This window comes from Meriones unguiculatus, chromosome 21 (assembly GCF_030254825.1).
Source record: "Meriones unguiculatus strain TT.TT164.6M chromosome 21, Bangor_MerUng_6.1, whole genome shotgun sequence".
In the NCBI taxonomy this organism is placed as follows: domain Eukaryota; kingdom Metazoa; phylum Chordata; class Mammalia; order Rodentia; family Muridae; genus Meriones; species Meriones unguiculatus.
The window spans coordinates 51249365-51267100 of record NC_083368.1 but is presented as its reverse complement, the minus strand read 5'-3'; the positions used below and the strand labels follow the sequence as shown (position 1 = coordinate 51267100).

The 17736-nt window shown below is 39.2% G+C and overlaps 1 protein-coding gene across 8 annotated transcripts in view; it reads left to right on the top strand.

Moving 5' to 3' along the window:
* Window positions 1-14897, top strand: part of Cadps2 (calcium dependent secretion activator 2) — a 520278-nt gene extending 505381 nt beyond the window's left edge. For all 8 annotated transcript variants that reach the window (XM_060374001.1, XM_060374000.1, XM_060374003.1 and 5 more), the window contains 2 exons: window positions 7597-7701; window positions 13952-14897. In XM_060374001.1, coding sequence (XP_060229984.1) covers window positions 7597-7701; window positions 13952-14125 — 279 coding nt within the window. In that variant the 3' untranslated portion in view covers window positions 14126-14897. The remainder of the gene's footprint in view (window positions 1-7596; window positions 7702-13951) is intronic.
* Window positions 14898-17736: the final 2839 nt, after the last annotated feature.

The following is a 17736-nucleotide window of genomic DNA, read 5'->3' as shown; positions in this document are numbered from 1 at the left end:
AGGAGAAAGACCCTCCAACGGCAAGTTCTCCAGCCTAGATCTTACCTTGATATTAAATTATACCACTTAGTAGCAATTTCTGAAGTTTACGCTATCTTTCTTTAGGTCTTGATTTAAAATATAATATTGACTAAAAATTTATATGCAGCGTGTAAATTGTCATCCAACCAGGAAAAATGGCCACAGGGCCCAAGAAAATCATTTTTGAAGAATTTCTGTGTCCCAGATCACTATGACACTACTATAACTGGAGAGCATCCTAGTTTCTGCCAAACCATTGATTTGTTTTGTGCAAACAGTAGCCAAACTAGTATGCCACCCACCATTTGTCCCTAAACAGATGAATGGAATCATTTTAACATTATAATTTTAACAATATAACCAATTTTATAAACATTTTATAAACATTATAAACAATTTTAACATTATAATCACTAGTCATTTAGCATCAAGAGAGCTATAAAATAAACAGCTGCCTTCTTTAAGCAGTAAAAAATATAAAACAAAATTGATCTTGATACCCTATCTGCAGTGTAGAAAAGGCTTTTAGGGTACATTGAAATGAAGAAGGTTTCAGGTTAATGAAAGAGCTATGAGCTAAACAGAGCCTCTACACCTTGCTGGAGCTCTGCTCTCGGGCTGAAGAGGACCAAATTCAGAACTTTCTCATTTCCATATTCACAGATAGTTAAAAACAGGAAATCTGGAACTCCAATGACAGGGAGCCTTGTTTCTGCATTCAGCAAGGGTCTACTGGCTGCTGGCACTCCCTTGTTGGCACATTTTACCTTTTTCTTCCTTAAATAAAATAAACCTGGTACATGGGAGGAAGAAGCAAGACAGTCAAGAGTTCAAGGTCACCCTCAACTGTATATGGAGTTCAAGGCCATCTTAAGCTTCTCAAAATAAATAAATAAATAAATTAGCAAAGGAAAAGCTCATGATTTGCAAAACATCAAAGTGTTTGTCATATTTAAAACAAAGCAAAAAAAAATCCTTGTTTATAAAACATCAAAAAGTGTGTATCATCTGTTCTGTGTTTAAAAAAACAAACAGAACATGAAGAAAGCCACATGTATAAAATTCTCCTGTGCTTGAGCCAATGATCTTTTTTTTCTATAGTTCACTGTTTTGCTACAGTTTTTTTAAATGTCTTTTTTCTCCTTTGAGTATTTTTTAAGCATTAAGCAATAAACTTTGCAAGGGCATATTATTTAAGAGATTCATACCATAACAGTCATTTGATTATCCTAACAGGGAATATGGTTCTTCAAGGAATTTCCTTATATTGCACATTACACTAGTAGATTTATAGATCTGTTTGCTGTCTGACTGTGGATTTCTTTGACTTGCAAGAAGCTTTGGTGAGCATCTTTGAAATAGTGAGAAAAGACCCTTGTATTTGTGCACAGTACTGCATCTTGAGCAGTCAGCAGTCACCAGAAATTAAAGGGTTTGTTTTCTGACTCTCATGCTAGAAGCTTTAAATTGCCTTGAAGAACTGGATTTTTTTTTCCTAATAGAACAGAAATGTAGCTTGTTTCCAAAAAGGAAATGCAATAACATAATTACAAACTTAAACTTTGGAGCCAAAACACAAATTAAAAATCTTGTATGTTATATAGCTCTGAATAAGTACATTATTTAATCTAAATCCAGCTCTCCACTTAATGAAAATGTAGATAATGCAAATTTGTTAATAACATCTCCTTTATCAGTGTTCATAGGCAACTTTAGTTCATCTTACTTGTACTTCATATAAAGTGTTCGATGCCTTTATAATCAGAAATATAATGATAGTGTGAGGCTAGAGAAGTAAGTTAGGTAATAAATGTTTGCCTAGCACATACAAGGTTGGGGTGTAACCCCAGCCTATAATCATAGCACGGGGGGGGGGAGGACACAGAAGTTCAAGTTAGCCGTGGCTGCATAGCAAGTTCCAGGCCTCCCTGTAGGCGATCCTGTCTCAAAATAATCAGTAGTCACATAAAATAACAGCAATAAAAGTGACAACCCAAACTTCTACTACCTTCTAAACCTCACTCCTGCTCATTGTTTCATTCTTTCATTAAGAGAAGAAGATGGATTAGAAATAAAATACCAGATAGCAGAATGCTCTAGAACTCAAAACTTTCTTGTCTCTTTATTCTGAAAGAATGAGAATTTGATTTTTCCTTTTATTTTCTGTCTTATGTGGATCACACATTATTTGTGCCCTTTTCTGAAACAATCTGATTTCACAGTATTTTGTCCCTCTTTGGGTATAGAATAAAGGGCCTCTCACTTGCTGAGCACGTGTTCTGCCTTGAACTGTGTCCCTAGCCCCCAAGTTACCAGCATTTCTACAGAGCTATCATGTTAGACAAGTTTATATAATTGTCACCTCCTCATACAGGTGAGGAAACTGAGGCACTGACAAGTCATTTGACAGCTAACTTAAGCAGAGAGATAAGAGGCTTGTACTGTCCCTGTTTCCCAGGGACAGTTTTCCTCTCCTATGGGGTGTGAGCACTAGCCCCATACCTGGCTGCCGCATCCAGGAGATCCTCTGTACTCAACGACATCTTCCATGACCATCTCTGCTCCTAGTTGACAGAGCTATCGTGTGTCAGTTAGGTTGAACACACCCTGTGTTTTCAGTTGTAACAAGTTGGTTTCAGTTTTCCTTAAATACAGCCCTTCATCCTTTCCTAAGCCAGCACACACTGTAAAGGGCTCTGCTTGAGACCTAAAATTGTGCTTTGGGAACCATTCTGTAACTCTGCATATGCTGGTTTCTGTGGGGTGCCGTGAATTGCGATGGGGTGGGGTGGCATTATTGTATCAAATTTACATTAATATCAAATTTGCATTTGAGTGTTTAAGGAATGGGAGGTGAGTGAAATAGAGCCACAAATTTAGTTATTAAGTAGATGTGCTGCTGGCAAAAGTAACAATAGGTACCTAATAATAGAGTGTGCATATTTTCAGTGTACTGCTAAAACTGTGGGCACCAGTCTTCCTAAGTTTTCATTTCTCGAGAATGGTTGATAGTTCTCGCTCCTTCCAAAGCCTTCAATATTTTTAAATTTTTGTTTGTTCTTTAATTCAGTTTAGTTCGAATTTGCTAAAATGAGACTTTTTGGGTTTTCCTCCAGTAAAAAAAAAAAAAGCCAGTGATTGAGCTCTTTAAGACAGCTAGTCTTGAATAAATGAGGAAACACATGCCCACGCTGGGAATCTAGCCATTCCACCACACCTTAGTACCCTGGAAAGTGTTGGTCCTTCCTCCCTCCTTCCTTCCTTCCTTTCTGTTTTTTACCTGTTGAGACAAGCAGAGCTGGAGAAGGATGAAAATATACTAACCAGTTGTGCCAATTCATAATCAATAAAAATCTAAACACTTAAGCAAAAAAATAAAAAATAAAAATCACAGATGTGTGCTGTGGCAAAGCAGCTATTTTCCTTCGCCATCATCATCAGAAGCTGCATTCTGCCAGAAACCATTTACTTGAGGCAGCCTCAATATATAAGCCCTATGAGGTCTTGTGATTCAGATTTAGGAATATCAACCACAGAGGGCCTAAAGGCACTGTGCATTAGTATGTATTGAGACCTCGTTCCAGGTGGCAAGCAGCTGGACTTTTGAAAAATAAAACTTCCAAAATAAATGTGAAGTGCTTGTTCCCAGGCGATAAGTGTTATACTTAATGGAATCATCCTCCAAATGTTATAAATGAGAGGGGAAAAGGGGGGGTGGAGCTGTGCATATTTAATATATTTGTTTTGTATCTCCTCTAGTCAACAGAATAATGGCATTCCTTAACTACTTCTCTTTAACTTGCATGAAGAAAGCACGGTATGTTGCTAAATCTCTTTTCACCAGCTCTGCGGAGAAACAACTTTAATCCTTGTTAGAAAATTGCCGAGTCTCAGGCTGACAAAGAGCTCATGCTTGTCCCATTGTTCGTGCTCCCGAGCCCCGAGAGCAGAGCCCTTTACAGCTGCGTGCATCCCGCCCGGCTCAGCTGCACTATTTAGGAACGGAGGTTTGTCAATTTCTATTGACAATGGAGAGAGATTTTCAGGGCCTGTAGCAGTGCTGACACAGTTGGGGATCAATGCCAGCCATTCAGCCTGCACCCTCTTTCATTGCTTTGGTTTGTTAATTCAAGACTAAAGGTCCACGGAGGGGGTTCGGGGTGTTTAAGAAAGCTGATGAACTGCGAGCGTTTATGGCCCTGGTGTGGTAATTTCCATAGTCAGTGGCAACTCCTGGCACTGAGGGAGCTGTGGCCTTGTTGACCCTCTTGTTATTAAAAATGCACAAGTGCTGCGCTTCTCAATATTTCCACACTCTTTCATTGTCAATACCACCTTCTGAGCCCTTCAGCTTGTTGCTTGCTCTAAAGATCTTCTTAGATTGGGTTTGAAAACTTCACCTTAAACACTAGATTAGACTGATGTTCTGTTTTCCGTGCTCCTGTTGATTTGTTGAACCTTCCCAGGGCTGGAAAGCAAGTAGCAGCTTGATGGGGAGACGGGCTGCTAATATGATTTACCAGTCTACAGTCATGCACAATAAGTGTGAATAAATACAAGGGTCTCACAGAGTCAACCCCAGCCTTTCCTTTTCTTTTATTTTTGCTTTAAAAGAGATATCTCAAGAAAATGAAGTGAGTGATGCATGCCCTTACAGGAGCTGAATGAACCACAAAAGGAAAAAAGGAGCTTTTTTTTATGGTTAAGGTGGTAGACTGCTATCATGGATTGCTGTAGAGGAAAAAAAAATTGTAAGATATACAGTTACTGCTTTATTCCTGAGTAGACCAAAACGAAAGAAAACACCATTCCCTGGGCTTTGGCACAGGCATCTGCGCCCTTCTGTGCCCTTGAGGGGAAGAGCAAGTAGTCACCTAAGTTACTTTATAAAATCAACTTTCCCAAAATGAAAAGGATATTTCCCAGCATTCTGACTTTTCTGCGTATTTGCCCAAGTTTTTTGATTTTCTTTGTTCCATGCAAAGGTTTGCTTGGGTTTGATTTGGCAAATGAAGCTTACCAGTGTTGGCCATTCTCAAAATGGAAAGGGAGGTGCTATTACTGTATTTTCACCCCTTAGAAAACTGCACCTGAAGTAGGGAGCTGCACGAAGTTTCTGTTTGGTGGCTTTGTTGGGGTGGGAAGAGGCAGGAGAGCTGCAGTGGCATGACATCGGTGCCATTAGCCTGTGCTTCCTGGCAGCATGAGCCGCCCTGAGCCCTCAGCCACTGCTGCCCCTAATCATTTTCTCGAGTTAGCTACAGTTATCCTGTCAAAAGCACACATTCTGAATGGACAGGATAATGTTTCTTAGAGATTTTGTTTTTTTGATCATGTTTGCGTCCAAAGTAAGGTGACAAAAAGTAGCTTAAACATTTTCCTTAACTGTCACCCTGTTCATCTCAATTTCTATAGTTACAGTTAGATTATTTTGTTCTCAAGTTCATTTTCTCTTCATTTACAATTTGGGTACTGTGTTAGAAATGTTAGATTATTAATAATGCCTGTACTCTATTAAATGTCCATTCCATTATAGCATTACCATGAGCATCATTCATACATGATGGAAAATTGAGTTAAACTAATTTGAAATTATGAGGATTTTTTAAAGGTATATGTTGACTGGTTTTTAAGGGATTACTTCATTTCTCTAATTTTATAGACCTCATCCTGCACCTCTGTACACTAACGTATTAACTGCTGTGTCATGCTAGCCTTTATATGATGTATAATATTTTCTCTCCTGCAACAAGAAAATTTTCTATCCCATACAAGTAGACTAGAATTTTTAAAAGTCTAATCCATTTTGACAGCATTTTAGGTTCCAAAGTGTTTGTTCAGTGTGGTGTAGGAATAGGGTGTTAGCATTGTATGCTAATTCAGTATTATTAACCCTAGAAGCAACTTAAGTCTAAGTAATTTGGAATAAGTGAATGTAGAATTAGTGTCAGAAATAAAAGGCAGCTTCTATCCACAAAGATTCTGAGGCTTCACATATCAGTGTAAGTGCCGCATCTACTAGCATTGTGTTTCACAAGAGTTGATGAGGACAGGGATGTAATTGTAATTTTATAAAACTTTTTAATATTATTTTGACATATCCTAGCAGTAAAAAAAAAAAGCATTCATTAGGAAAGAAAAATACCTATTAAAATCTCAGTCTACTCTGAAATGTAAAACTTGGCGTTTTCAGTCACCTGTTTGGTCATATTTAGTAAATCAGTCCATTTTGATTTGCTTGTCACATTTTATGCCTGAATCTTCAATAGAGTAACAAATTAATAGAAATAAATAAAATGTGTGACTAAGTCATTTTAATGTGTACTTAAGCTACCATTTCTTATTCTGTTAAATTGTATCACCTTTAAGTTATCAATACAAATACAAGTCTGGGTGAATTTCAGTCTTGCAGAATTTAGGATTTCTTAGAAGTTAAATTTAACTGTGTTATTATTTGGAGACAAATAATATTTTTTTTAAAAAAACCTGTATTTAGATACTAAAAACAGGTACATATGTGATGTGTTGTCATATTTATGTACATAAGCAGCACACAAAATCTCTTTCAAAACACTTCTTTCGTTTTGTAAATGCCAAATCACTGTTGATATTTCTCTGTAATCTCAATGAATGGCAGCATTGTTACACCATTACCAACACCTGGCTCTGACATATAATCACCGAATCTCTGATATTACTGTCACAGTTAATATCAGATGCCCTTTTTGAAAATAGGAGACAAACATCTTTTTATGTTTTTTTTCTGCTTAATGTCCATTACATTGTACACAGTAGGAAATTGCCTTCAAAGAATTTCAGGGTTTTCTCTCAATAGAGTTGTAATAAATGGAAAAATTATGAAGCCTTCAAAAACATACTTGCAAAGCAATACAGATCTTTTCCTCTCGTAATCTGGGTAACGACATGCTTTCTGATTCTTATACAAGAATTCCATCTTGACAAGGCTCCTTTCTGTGGGCTCCGTAAATCTTGATTTAAGTAGTGTTAAAACATCTTGGCAACTGATTTATACAAAAGCATGATCGAGGATCACCATCTAGTAAGCTGTGGATACTTTTTGCCCATCCTTCAAAATGTTATTTCTAGTCATTGACAGCATGACTCATGTCCTAACAGTCCTGTGTGAATTTTTCATAGCATGAAGACAAACAGAAAATTTCCCTTTGAAAATGATTTACCTGGTGTTTTTTTTCCCCTGTAGCTTGGCTGGTCATTCAGTCCCATAATATGTGTTCAGTACCCATTGTTACTTACAAATTGCAAAGCAGGCCAGTAGGCTGCAAAGTGCAAAACCACGATTTCCCCGAATATGTTACAGCCAAACCCTGTGCTGCTAATTCATGTAAAGAACAGCCGAGGTCAGCTCAGCAGATTTGCCAGCAAAACATACAATTCTGTTAATAGGAAATTATAGCATTATTGACTTCAAGTGCTGATCCGTGGTCATTTCAGAATGCTTCATTACCCTCTCGTTACTGAATCTGCTAAATGAATACTGCAGAGATTGGTTTTCTTTTTTGTCCTCCTCCCCTCCACCCCCGTCCTCCTCTTCAGCAATGGTACAGCAATTCCATGAAAGTCATTTGTGTGTGGCTGGCTGAGAGACTAGACCTGCAGCTTCATATATACCAGCTGAAGACGCTCATCAAGATTGTGAAGGTAAATGAGGAGTGTTGAAATGTGAATTGCCTACCAAGCTGTAGAGAATAATGGTAAGATCCCGTCCCACCAAAAGAGGAAAAAAAAAAAAGGTTGGTGAATGTAAGTAAAGTACTCACAGTGTAAGGCAACGTACATGAATCCATTAGCTTGTGTCCTTGATGTGGTAGGTCCGAAATGATTTTATATTCATTGACGTAAGAATAAAGTACATTCTTTGTGTTCATTAGGATGATGTATTAATCATGAGGGCTTTTGAATTGTGCCTGACAATGAAATAAGGGGAATGTGTGATTTCACCATGCCCTGTTAGGGAATTACACACTGTCACTGCCCGGATTCCTTTGAAAAGGTACCTCTTCTTACATGTAAAAGATGGTCGTTTTGAGTGTTAGAGATCATCCAAAACTGTTCACACAGATCTAACATGTCTTCTACAGAACACTGGGACTTTTGTTCTTCAAGAGAAAAAGGTACTAGCGTATATTTTGTCTTGAACAACTGGGAACTTTAATATATCTGTTCAACATACCTTTTCACTTTGTAAATTTTAGTGGAAGCAAAAATTCACTTCCAGTTTAACTTTTCTTAAAAATCAACTTTTTTATAACATAGCTGAAAACAAACAGAATCAAGGGTTTACTGCAGAGGACCTTCCCTTTAGTACTGTTTAATAGTGGTGCCTATGTATGTATACACATGCTACTAATGTATGTAATATGTCATGTATGTGTGATCGCACACACAGTGCTTCTCAATGTGTCATTCTGACCTAAAACTATCAGCATCCCCTCAGGACTTGTCAGAACTACAGGTCCTTTGGAAATAGCCTAAATGTGTGGAACTGAGAATTAATGATAAGACCCAGCAATCTATCCATTAACCAGCCTCTAGAAGATTCTGGTACATGCTGAAGTTCTCCAGGTACCACTGAGTTACAGCATTAAAAAAAATTCCGTTCACATTAAAAAATTACCATCATTCTCTTGGTTCCCATAGTCTAATTCAAATACAAATTGTTTGGTGCCACAGACACACAAGTTACCACAAGTCAGAGCTACGCATGAATTCTGTTCCAAAATCAGATTTGGGAAATTTGTCTCAAAGTAGAAACCAAACTATGCTGTAATAATCGTAATGATGATTAGTGACCAATAACAAGTAAAATTACTGCCATGTGTAACATCTTGATACTCCAGCCGCACAATTTCATTTAAAAAACAAATATCTTCATTTCCTCCGAGCAGGTATTATTTACTTTACAAAGAACTGAAACCATACCATGACACACTCAGACGTGGCTTACCTCACCATCATTTCTTTCTTGTTTCTACAAATGTGACTTGCACAGCTTTCAAGTGAAGTTTGTTTTGCATAAAAGACAATCAGGATATGTGTTTATCTTACATATGCAAATATCTGTTGATGTCACAGTCTATACTGTTACTTAAGTGGGGCCCGTTGGCCAGCTTCACCGGAAGCCACATTTCAAGCTTCTGTCTATCACATTCAGTATGTCAGAAGTTATATATTCTGCCAACCATCAGTTGACAGCTAATCACTTTGGGAATTAAAATGGTCTTTTCTTTTACTTTCCCATCATTTGTTTCTTCAAAGCTACTTCTTTTCTTATAAGTAATGCATCTTAACAGATAAAGAATGTGCACCGTTTCTCAGCTTGCAATATGGTTGACAAAAATAGCCTATACTCAAAGTGTACAACTTAAGAATAGTTGCACGAAATATGCTAAGAGAATACATCGTTCCATAAGTGGATAGTTTAACATGAAAGCTCAGTTAATAACTGTAAGTATTACAACAGCCTCATTGTGCTTCTCATCCAGGGTTCTCTTACTTGGAAATAATCTCCTTTGATGGCTATAAATAATGACAGCTAATAAGTATGCAATTAAGTTTCCTAAGTGTTTGACTTTATTTCAGTTTTACTTTTTTCTGTGCTGGAGCTGTCTCTGGGACCTCATTTGTGGTCAGCAAGCAGTCTGTCACTGAGCTATATCCCCAGTCCATATTCTGCATTTCTTATTTTGAGACACTGTTGGCTAAGTTGGCTAGGATAACTAACATCAGAATCTCTCTGTCACCCAGGCAGATCTTGAACACCCAAGGACCAGCCTGTCTCAGCTTCCCAAACACCAGAGAGGCCAGGACCTATGCTACCAGCCCCAGCACATACTTAGCTCTCCACGAGCTCGGCCAAAGCTTTCTGGCTTGTACATTTAATCAAGTCATAGAACTCTATTTAGTGATTAAAATTACTATTTTTTCATAGTGAAGACCAAGGGTGAAGTAATAATTTCACATTTTAATCATTTCCCCTACTTTGAATATAAATAAACTTAAACCAGTGTCATACATGGATGTATCAGTTCTCTAGAACTGATTTTGGTTTCGTTCATAATAATCATCTTTGTTCATTATAGTGGTTTTGTTTTTAACAATCATTTTCCACCGAGTGTCTAAGAAGGACTCTACAAATTGTAAAGGCTGCTTAAATGTCCCTCCCCTCTATCGAGATCATTTAGGTTTGGCCTGCGTTCCACCACAAACCTCTCAGCTTGACGAGACTCTACTTCCTCTCCTTAGGACTCACAGGCATGACCGTTGTTCGAAACCCAGAAAGACCTGAAAAGGATACATACGGGAGTCAGCTTTGCCCACTGACAGCACACAGTAATTGGTTCACGTGTTTAAAAGAGAAATCCCAGTAAGACCAGCAAATCCGGCACTAAAAAATCAACTCTGTGAAGTGTTAAATCCCCAAGTAATCGAAATGGCTGTTGATTTAGGTTCTCCCTAGCGGCCGTAAACAGATTGAAGCAACTAGTACAAACCAGGTGCTTGTTTTGCTAGGAGAGATCCATGCAGGGCCCTGTGGCAGGCCCCTGTCTTAAAGAGAAGGCAACCTCGCCAGTGTGGAAGACTCAGGGTGTTCAAGTGCTGGAAACATTTTAGGAATTGAGTTTGCAAGGATCTTCATTGCATATCACCTTGTTTCTTACTCACAGAATAAGGAAATGGTCTTCACTATCCATATTTACATAAGGAAGCCTTTGGGGCTTCAAAGCCATGGTTTAAATCTGTCAGGGCTGACTTAATAATAATTAAACTAAGGCTAAGGGAAGTCATTCCAATAAAATCAGAAAGGCAGATGTAGAAACTTAGTAAGTAAGTAAGTGACTGTGGCACAATACAGCATATCATTATTCATCTGTAAGTGTGCAGTCTGAGTGTTGTATGCTTAATGTAGATTTTAAAAGATTTATTTATTTATTTATTCGCTTATTTGAATGCTCTGCCTTCATGCACACTAGAAGAGGGAATTGCATTCCATTACAGATGGTCTTGAGTCAGCCACCATGTGGGCGCTGGGAATTGAACTCAAGAACCTCTGGAAGGACAGCCAGTGCTCTTAACCACCGAGCCATCTCTCCAGCGCAGTTAATGTAATTTTAATCTAATTAAAAAGTCAACAATAGGCTTTAATACAAATGTTTGTGGGAATAATGCCATCTGTACTAGCTATCACATTTTCTAAATAAAATTCAAATTTCAGAGTTACTTCTCTGGCTTTAAATATGAATTATGATATTTGTTATCATAAAGCTATGCTACATTAGTGGTTCTTATGAGTAACCTGTGAATCAGAAGTCAGCTTATGAGTACATCATAATAAGTTTATTCCACTTAGAGAGGATGAGGGTGGCAAACTGTATTGTCTTAAATAAGCTATTGAAGTTTAAGTGGAAATAGATTTGATCATCTAAGACAAAATGCTCTCTGAATTTAAGCCGTCCTTGTTGAGGCCATGCAGCCATTGTCAGACTTCACCTTATTTTTAGACATTGGTGATGTTTTTTAACATGAATTTTATTTCTATCGAGTGATCAAATGAGAAAGAGTGCATCGTCTGCCACCCTTACCATTAACATATCCACTCTGAAACTAAGTGAGACCATAGGCACAAGTCAAGGAAAGAGGACAGGAGGGTAAACTGAGGCAGCTCCTGAGCTACTGCCTACAGTACTGCCCAGAGAACACATGTGAGGAATGAGAGGAGGAATATGCACTTCCTTTCCTCATGTGATAAGTACCTTTAGTGCAAATGTTTGGGTGTTCTGGGGTTTTCAGAATGTTCCAATAGAAGAAAGTTCACTGTGTCTACAGTATTTAACAAAATTAAGCTCCTCTTCATTATATTCCTTCTGCTGGAGTTATGATATTGGGCAATGATGAGATACAATGTCCCTCCTAATTTGACTTTTTTCTTTTATTAATTAAATTTTTATTGTTTTTATATTAATTATAGTTTATTCACTTTATATCCCAGCTGTAGCCCCCTCCCTCATTCCCTCTCAATCCCACCCTCCCTCCCTCATCTCCTCCCTGCCCCTCTCTAAGTCCACTGATATGGGAGGTTCTCCTCCCCTTCCCTCTGACCCTAGCTTATCAAGTCTCATCAGGACTATCTGCATTGTCTTCCTCTGTGGCCTGGAAAGTCTGCACCTCCCTTGGGGAGAGGAGCCAGCCACAGAGTTCATGTCAGAGACAGACCTTGTTCCCCTAATTAGGGAACCCACTTGGATAGTGAGCTGCGATGGGCTACATCCAAGCAGGGGTTCTAGGTTATATCCACTCATGGTCCTTGGTTGGGGAAACAGTCTCAGAAAAGACCCCTGTGCCCAGATATATTTGGTCCTTGTGGAGCTCCTGTCCTCTCCAAGTCACACTAACTCCCGCTTCTTTCTTATGATTCCCTGCACTCTGCAAAAGGTTTGGTTATGAGTCTCAGCATCTGTTTTGATACACTGCTAGGTAGAGTCTTTCAGGGGCCCTCTGTGGCAGGCTTCTGACCTGTTACTTGTTTTCATTTATTAAGTATTTTAAAAATACAACAACTACACACCATCAATCACTTAGAACAATGGCATATTGACATCAGCTGACACGTTGGAAAATCCATTGAAGTCTGTCTGATTCTAAATTTAACAAGTAGCAGAATTATAAAAGATGCTCATAATTTACAATGCCTCTCAAAATTCCCCCACAGAATGGAGTATCTTCATGAGTTCTTGCTTTCTCCATTTAAATAAGTAGATTTTTTTTCCCTCACTTTCAAAATCAATACTAATACAACTATTAAACAATCTTGTTAAGTCATGGAAAATACATGAACTGATTTAATTTAAATATCTTGAAACATAAGGGAAGCTTTAAAGGTTACACATCTTAAACCCCATAAGAAAAAAAATGGAAGAGTCACTATAGGTTAGCCAATGAAATGGTCCAGTGTATAAAGGGTACTTGCCATCAAGCCTGACAGCCTGAGTTGATCCCCAAGGTCCATATGGTCAAAGAAAAGAACCAGCTCTAACTGGTTGTCCTCTGATAGACACACACACACACACACACACACACACACACACACACATACTCATGAAACCAGTAAATGTGAATTTAAGTTTTAAAAAAGAACCACTAGAGAAAGAAATGATAACGCTGAATTCAATTTATATGCAGTCCATAAATAACAGCTCTAACATGTAATAGAAGGACTTATATGTGGCCAAAGGATATAAATGCTCATTTTATTTTCTTAACTGTGAAAACTTTTCCCTAGAATTGTGACAATTATTGTTCTAAAAACATTTCAAAGAAATAGGGTAAAAATCTTACAGTCATAATATAAATATAACTTTCCAGTAGCATAACAAAGTAAATACATTTTGTAACTCATAAGAGCATAAAATATAAACTTCTTTAACTCATAATATGATTAATTTTCTCCTCTATCACCTGCCTCCCAAACTGATATATTTTCTAAAATTTAGTTTATTTTTCAGTATTAAAGGAAAGACTAAGAAGTCCCTCCTATTAAAAATGCACCTAAACATATCATGTTACCTTTGTTACATATTATTTGATAATAAACTCTGTGTAATTAGTAATGTTTGAAGAGGGGGAATTAGTGTGTCACTTGGTAGTCACAACATTTTGATCTGTCCATAGAACTTCAGCTTGACTAGCGGTATCCCTGGTTGCCACTCATTCTGACTTCTCAGAAATACACTAGCAAGGTGATTGCCGTGGGGAGCCACAGCGGGCATCCATTAGTGGATTTTCTCAGGATTTCTAAAATGCCCTTAGTGTGCACAAACATACACCTGCACATATAAGCATGTATGTCTGTGCACACATCTAACTGATCACAGCAAATGCTCTGTTCTTCTAGAAAACCTACAGGGATTTCCGACTGCAGGGTGTGTTGGAAGGAACGCTGAACAGTAAGACATATGATACGCTGCACAGACGCTTAACTGTGGAGGAGGCCACAGCCTCTGTGTCAGAAGGAGGTGGACTTCAGGGCATTACCATGAAGGACAGTGACGAAGAAGAAGAAGGCTGAGGACACACAGTTCTGCAGAAGGAAGGAAGACCTCAGCCTTGTTTTGTGCTTGTCCTTGTGTTTACTGTCTTGAGCAAATAAAAATGCTTCAATTTCCTTAGAAAGTGAACATGGAGATAAAGAGAAAAAAAGCCAAGTATTTTTGGATAGAAAACCATATTTATATGTATAGCTTGACATAAAATTGGCTGTGTTCATGACTGGGCTATGAACTACTCTTGCCTTTTTGTTTTGTTTTCTTTGTCCGTTGTTGTTAGTGTGTTTGACCTTTCTTTTTAATAGTCATATCAAATTACGTCCTGTGTGTCCTATGAGATATGCATCTCCCATGACACAACATCGTAAAGAGAAGCCATCTCCTCCAGTCACGGCATCAACTCTATTGTACCTCTGTCAAAATGGTGTGCTTCCCAGTTATACGTTCTGTATGGAGTTTGTTCTGTAGTTAATTTGCCAGTGTTGTGGTGTGTAAAAAACTGTAGCTTTGGTCTTCATAACTCTGGATTTGTCTGCAGATGTAACCCTGGACTTCAAAGAGTGTCACACCCTAATGTAGACTAGATTGTCCACAGGCTTACACCCTGTTTCTTTCCGAGCATTTTTTTTTTCATGTGTACATCTCCAGGTATGTTTCCATCAACACATTGTACTTTCCTAAGTGTAACCGCTTGCTGGCAATAAAAACCCACTCGGTCATAGCAACTTCCGTGTTCACTAAACTTAAATAGATTAAATGTAGTAAAAGATATTTGCAGTATAGCAAACATCCCAACTTCCTGGCTCTGTGTTTTTGTTTTATTCTGTGACGTTTTGCTTTCAATCAAATAAGCCAAAGTTATGAACAGTATGCAGTAGGCCCACAATCTGATAAAAGAATAATTCAAGAACATACATTCACAGCAAAGAAAATGTTAACTGCCTGTTCGAGTGCTGTATGTTAATAATAATTATTAGTAATAACTATTGATACCTAGTAATATTAGTAAAGACACTAATATTAATTAGCAGTTGGCCCCACTGGTAGTGATTCTCCCAAAGTTTTCTTGGTATGATTTTAAAGGATACAGTGTTATGATTTGTAATATCCCTGAATCTTTCTTTTGGGTTTTTTGTCCTAATATATATATTTTTCATAGTATACACATTTACATGTATAAATATATATTTGTGTATAATACACTATTATAATATGTCCTAACACATATTGCGACTATAACATGTATTGCACACACATATGTAGGCATACTATGCTGCTGTACTCCTTTACAAGTAAAGTTGTTTGACGTGGGATTTTGATGTGCTGCCCGGACTGGTGTGGAAATGAAGCCTTGATGGTACTCCGTCCTCAGCCTAAGTAGCTGTAACTATGGCATACGCCAACCACACCTATCTGTACTGACTGACACACAACTTTCTCAGTGTTAAGGAAATGAACGTACTTCTGAGTTTATCAACAGTTATGTGATAAAACACCAGAAATGCCTTGAACCTCCCTACCTGTTTCTCCTGTTAAGTCATGTAAACAGTGATTAGGGTCGTCAAACTAGTACACAAAAATCGATGTATCCACCTTGTTACATAGCACTACTCCGCCCCGTGTTTAGGTCCTAAAAGTAAAATGGCAATATAACCATGAAAAAAGACAGTTTCCTCCTTGACCTTGAAGAAAGAGAAAGTAAGGACTCCCTGTTTTTGAAACAGTTTGTTCCCAGATACATTTCTTCTTTTCTCTGTCATCAGTGCCTTTAAATATTCAGTCATGTGAGTCTTAGCTTCCCAAAGGCACCTCCTCTTCCACACAAAGTTGCTCTCCCCATGGAAGCCAACCTGTGCATGCCCTCATGCATGCTTGTGCATCCTTGGCCTTATGCATTCTAGAGGCATACTGTTCTGCGGACCTACTCCAGAACCCCCCCCCCTTCCCTCCAGTGACATCTCCATCTTCTTAATAATGTGTCAGTGTAATTGACTCAAGTTGTTCTAAAATGTCGCAACTGAAGACCTCTGTCCCCTTAACTCTACAGGACCTCTTTAAAACAGTAACTGCTTCAAGGAAAGCCCTAACTGGCAGCTCACCAGGGGGAAAGCAGGTGCCGGGGGTAGAGTTGAGGTAGAACTTGCCTATGGCATGTGCCTGTGGCAGCCTCGGGCTTTCTGCTCCTCTTCTAAATGCATCGTTCCCTGTCCCCCATTCCTACCCAATACGCTCACAGGCTTGCTCAACAGCAAGCCAAATTATGGACCTGCTCATGTTTTCACAGGGTCCACTTACCTTTGAGACAAAAAAAAAAAAAAAAAAAAAAAAAAAAAAAAACAACGAAAAAACAAAACAGTGCGCTAAACAAATGTAACTGACAAGGAGAGAAAAGTGCTTCTGTGGCTTTGGCCCAGAAATTCTCTTTACCCCAATGGAAAATATTCTATAAATGACTTAATTGTTCGCTGATGTGCGGACACCGTGGGTTGGACACCCAAAGCCCAGTTTGAGATGGTATTCTTTCGAAAGTACTTTTATAAGAAAAGTTAGCGTGAAAACCTAACAAGTCTTGCAATATTTTTGAAGTGGCATCACTCGTCCTGGTTGTACTTAAGGAAGAGCAGAATGCTGTACCGGGCAGATGGGCGAGGTCCATCTGCGGAGAACATTCGTTCAAACGTTTACTGAAGAAATATTATGACGATGTCATTTTCCGACAAGAAACAGGGCCATAAAGCCCAGAGTAAATCTCTGTGCGCTGGCGGTGAGTAGTCACGTAGTTTTCCACTTGAATTCCCTTTAGCCGGTACCATTGTCCCTGGCTCAGAAGGAGAGATTTCCTGCCAGTTTTCTAATGCCCTGCAAAGGGGTTTGGGGGGCCCCACTCTTTCCCACTGGGTCACGGCCTGGCCTGAGGCGGTCCTCCTTCGCCCTCGGTGACTCAGGGTAACAGGGCCCAGCGCGGAGCGAGCGCTGGAGTAGCAAAGAGCCCAGGAAAACGCTCCCCTCTTCCTCTGCTTCCCAAAAGGGGCTCGAGGGGCGGCGAACGTCTGCGGGGACCCCAGGCTGCAGCCATGGCTGCAGCATCCCGGCATATCCGTAGCCCAGCATCTGGGAGAAGCGCCCCGTGGGGAGGGAGATCAGAGGACGACCTTAGTCACCTGTATTTCTTATTCTCAACACCGAAATGGAAATTTGCCAGTCTGGGTCCCTGAAGGGAAATGACAGACCTGTGATCCTGGGAAAACAAATGTACTCTAGCTTACCCTAAGGCAGCTCAGCGGGTCTCCAGCTCCTGGCCTCAGCTCACTGCAGCCCAAAGCCGGCACCCACGACACGGGAGCACTCACCCCTACACACACACACACACACACACACACACACACACACACACCTGCCTTAGACGAAGGCAGGTTCTGCAGCCCAACTCAGAATGAGTTAGCTGTTAGCTGTTAGCAGGAGATGGGATGTGGCTGTGCCTTAACCAAATCCTGATGATACCGAAGGGAGCAGAAGCCACCGCTATAGGCTGGTTGCAAACTTTAATCTTGGGGTTCGTAAGTCACAAAAGCCTTTCAAACCGCTTAAAATACTTGGTGGTTTTCAGGGATAAAGTGCATGCCTGTGGTGCCAT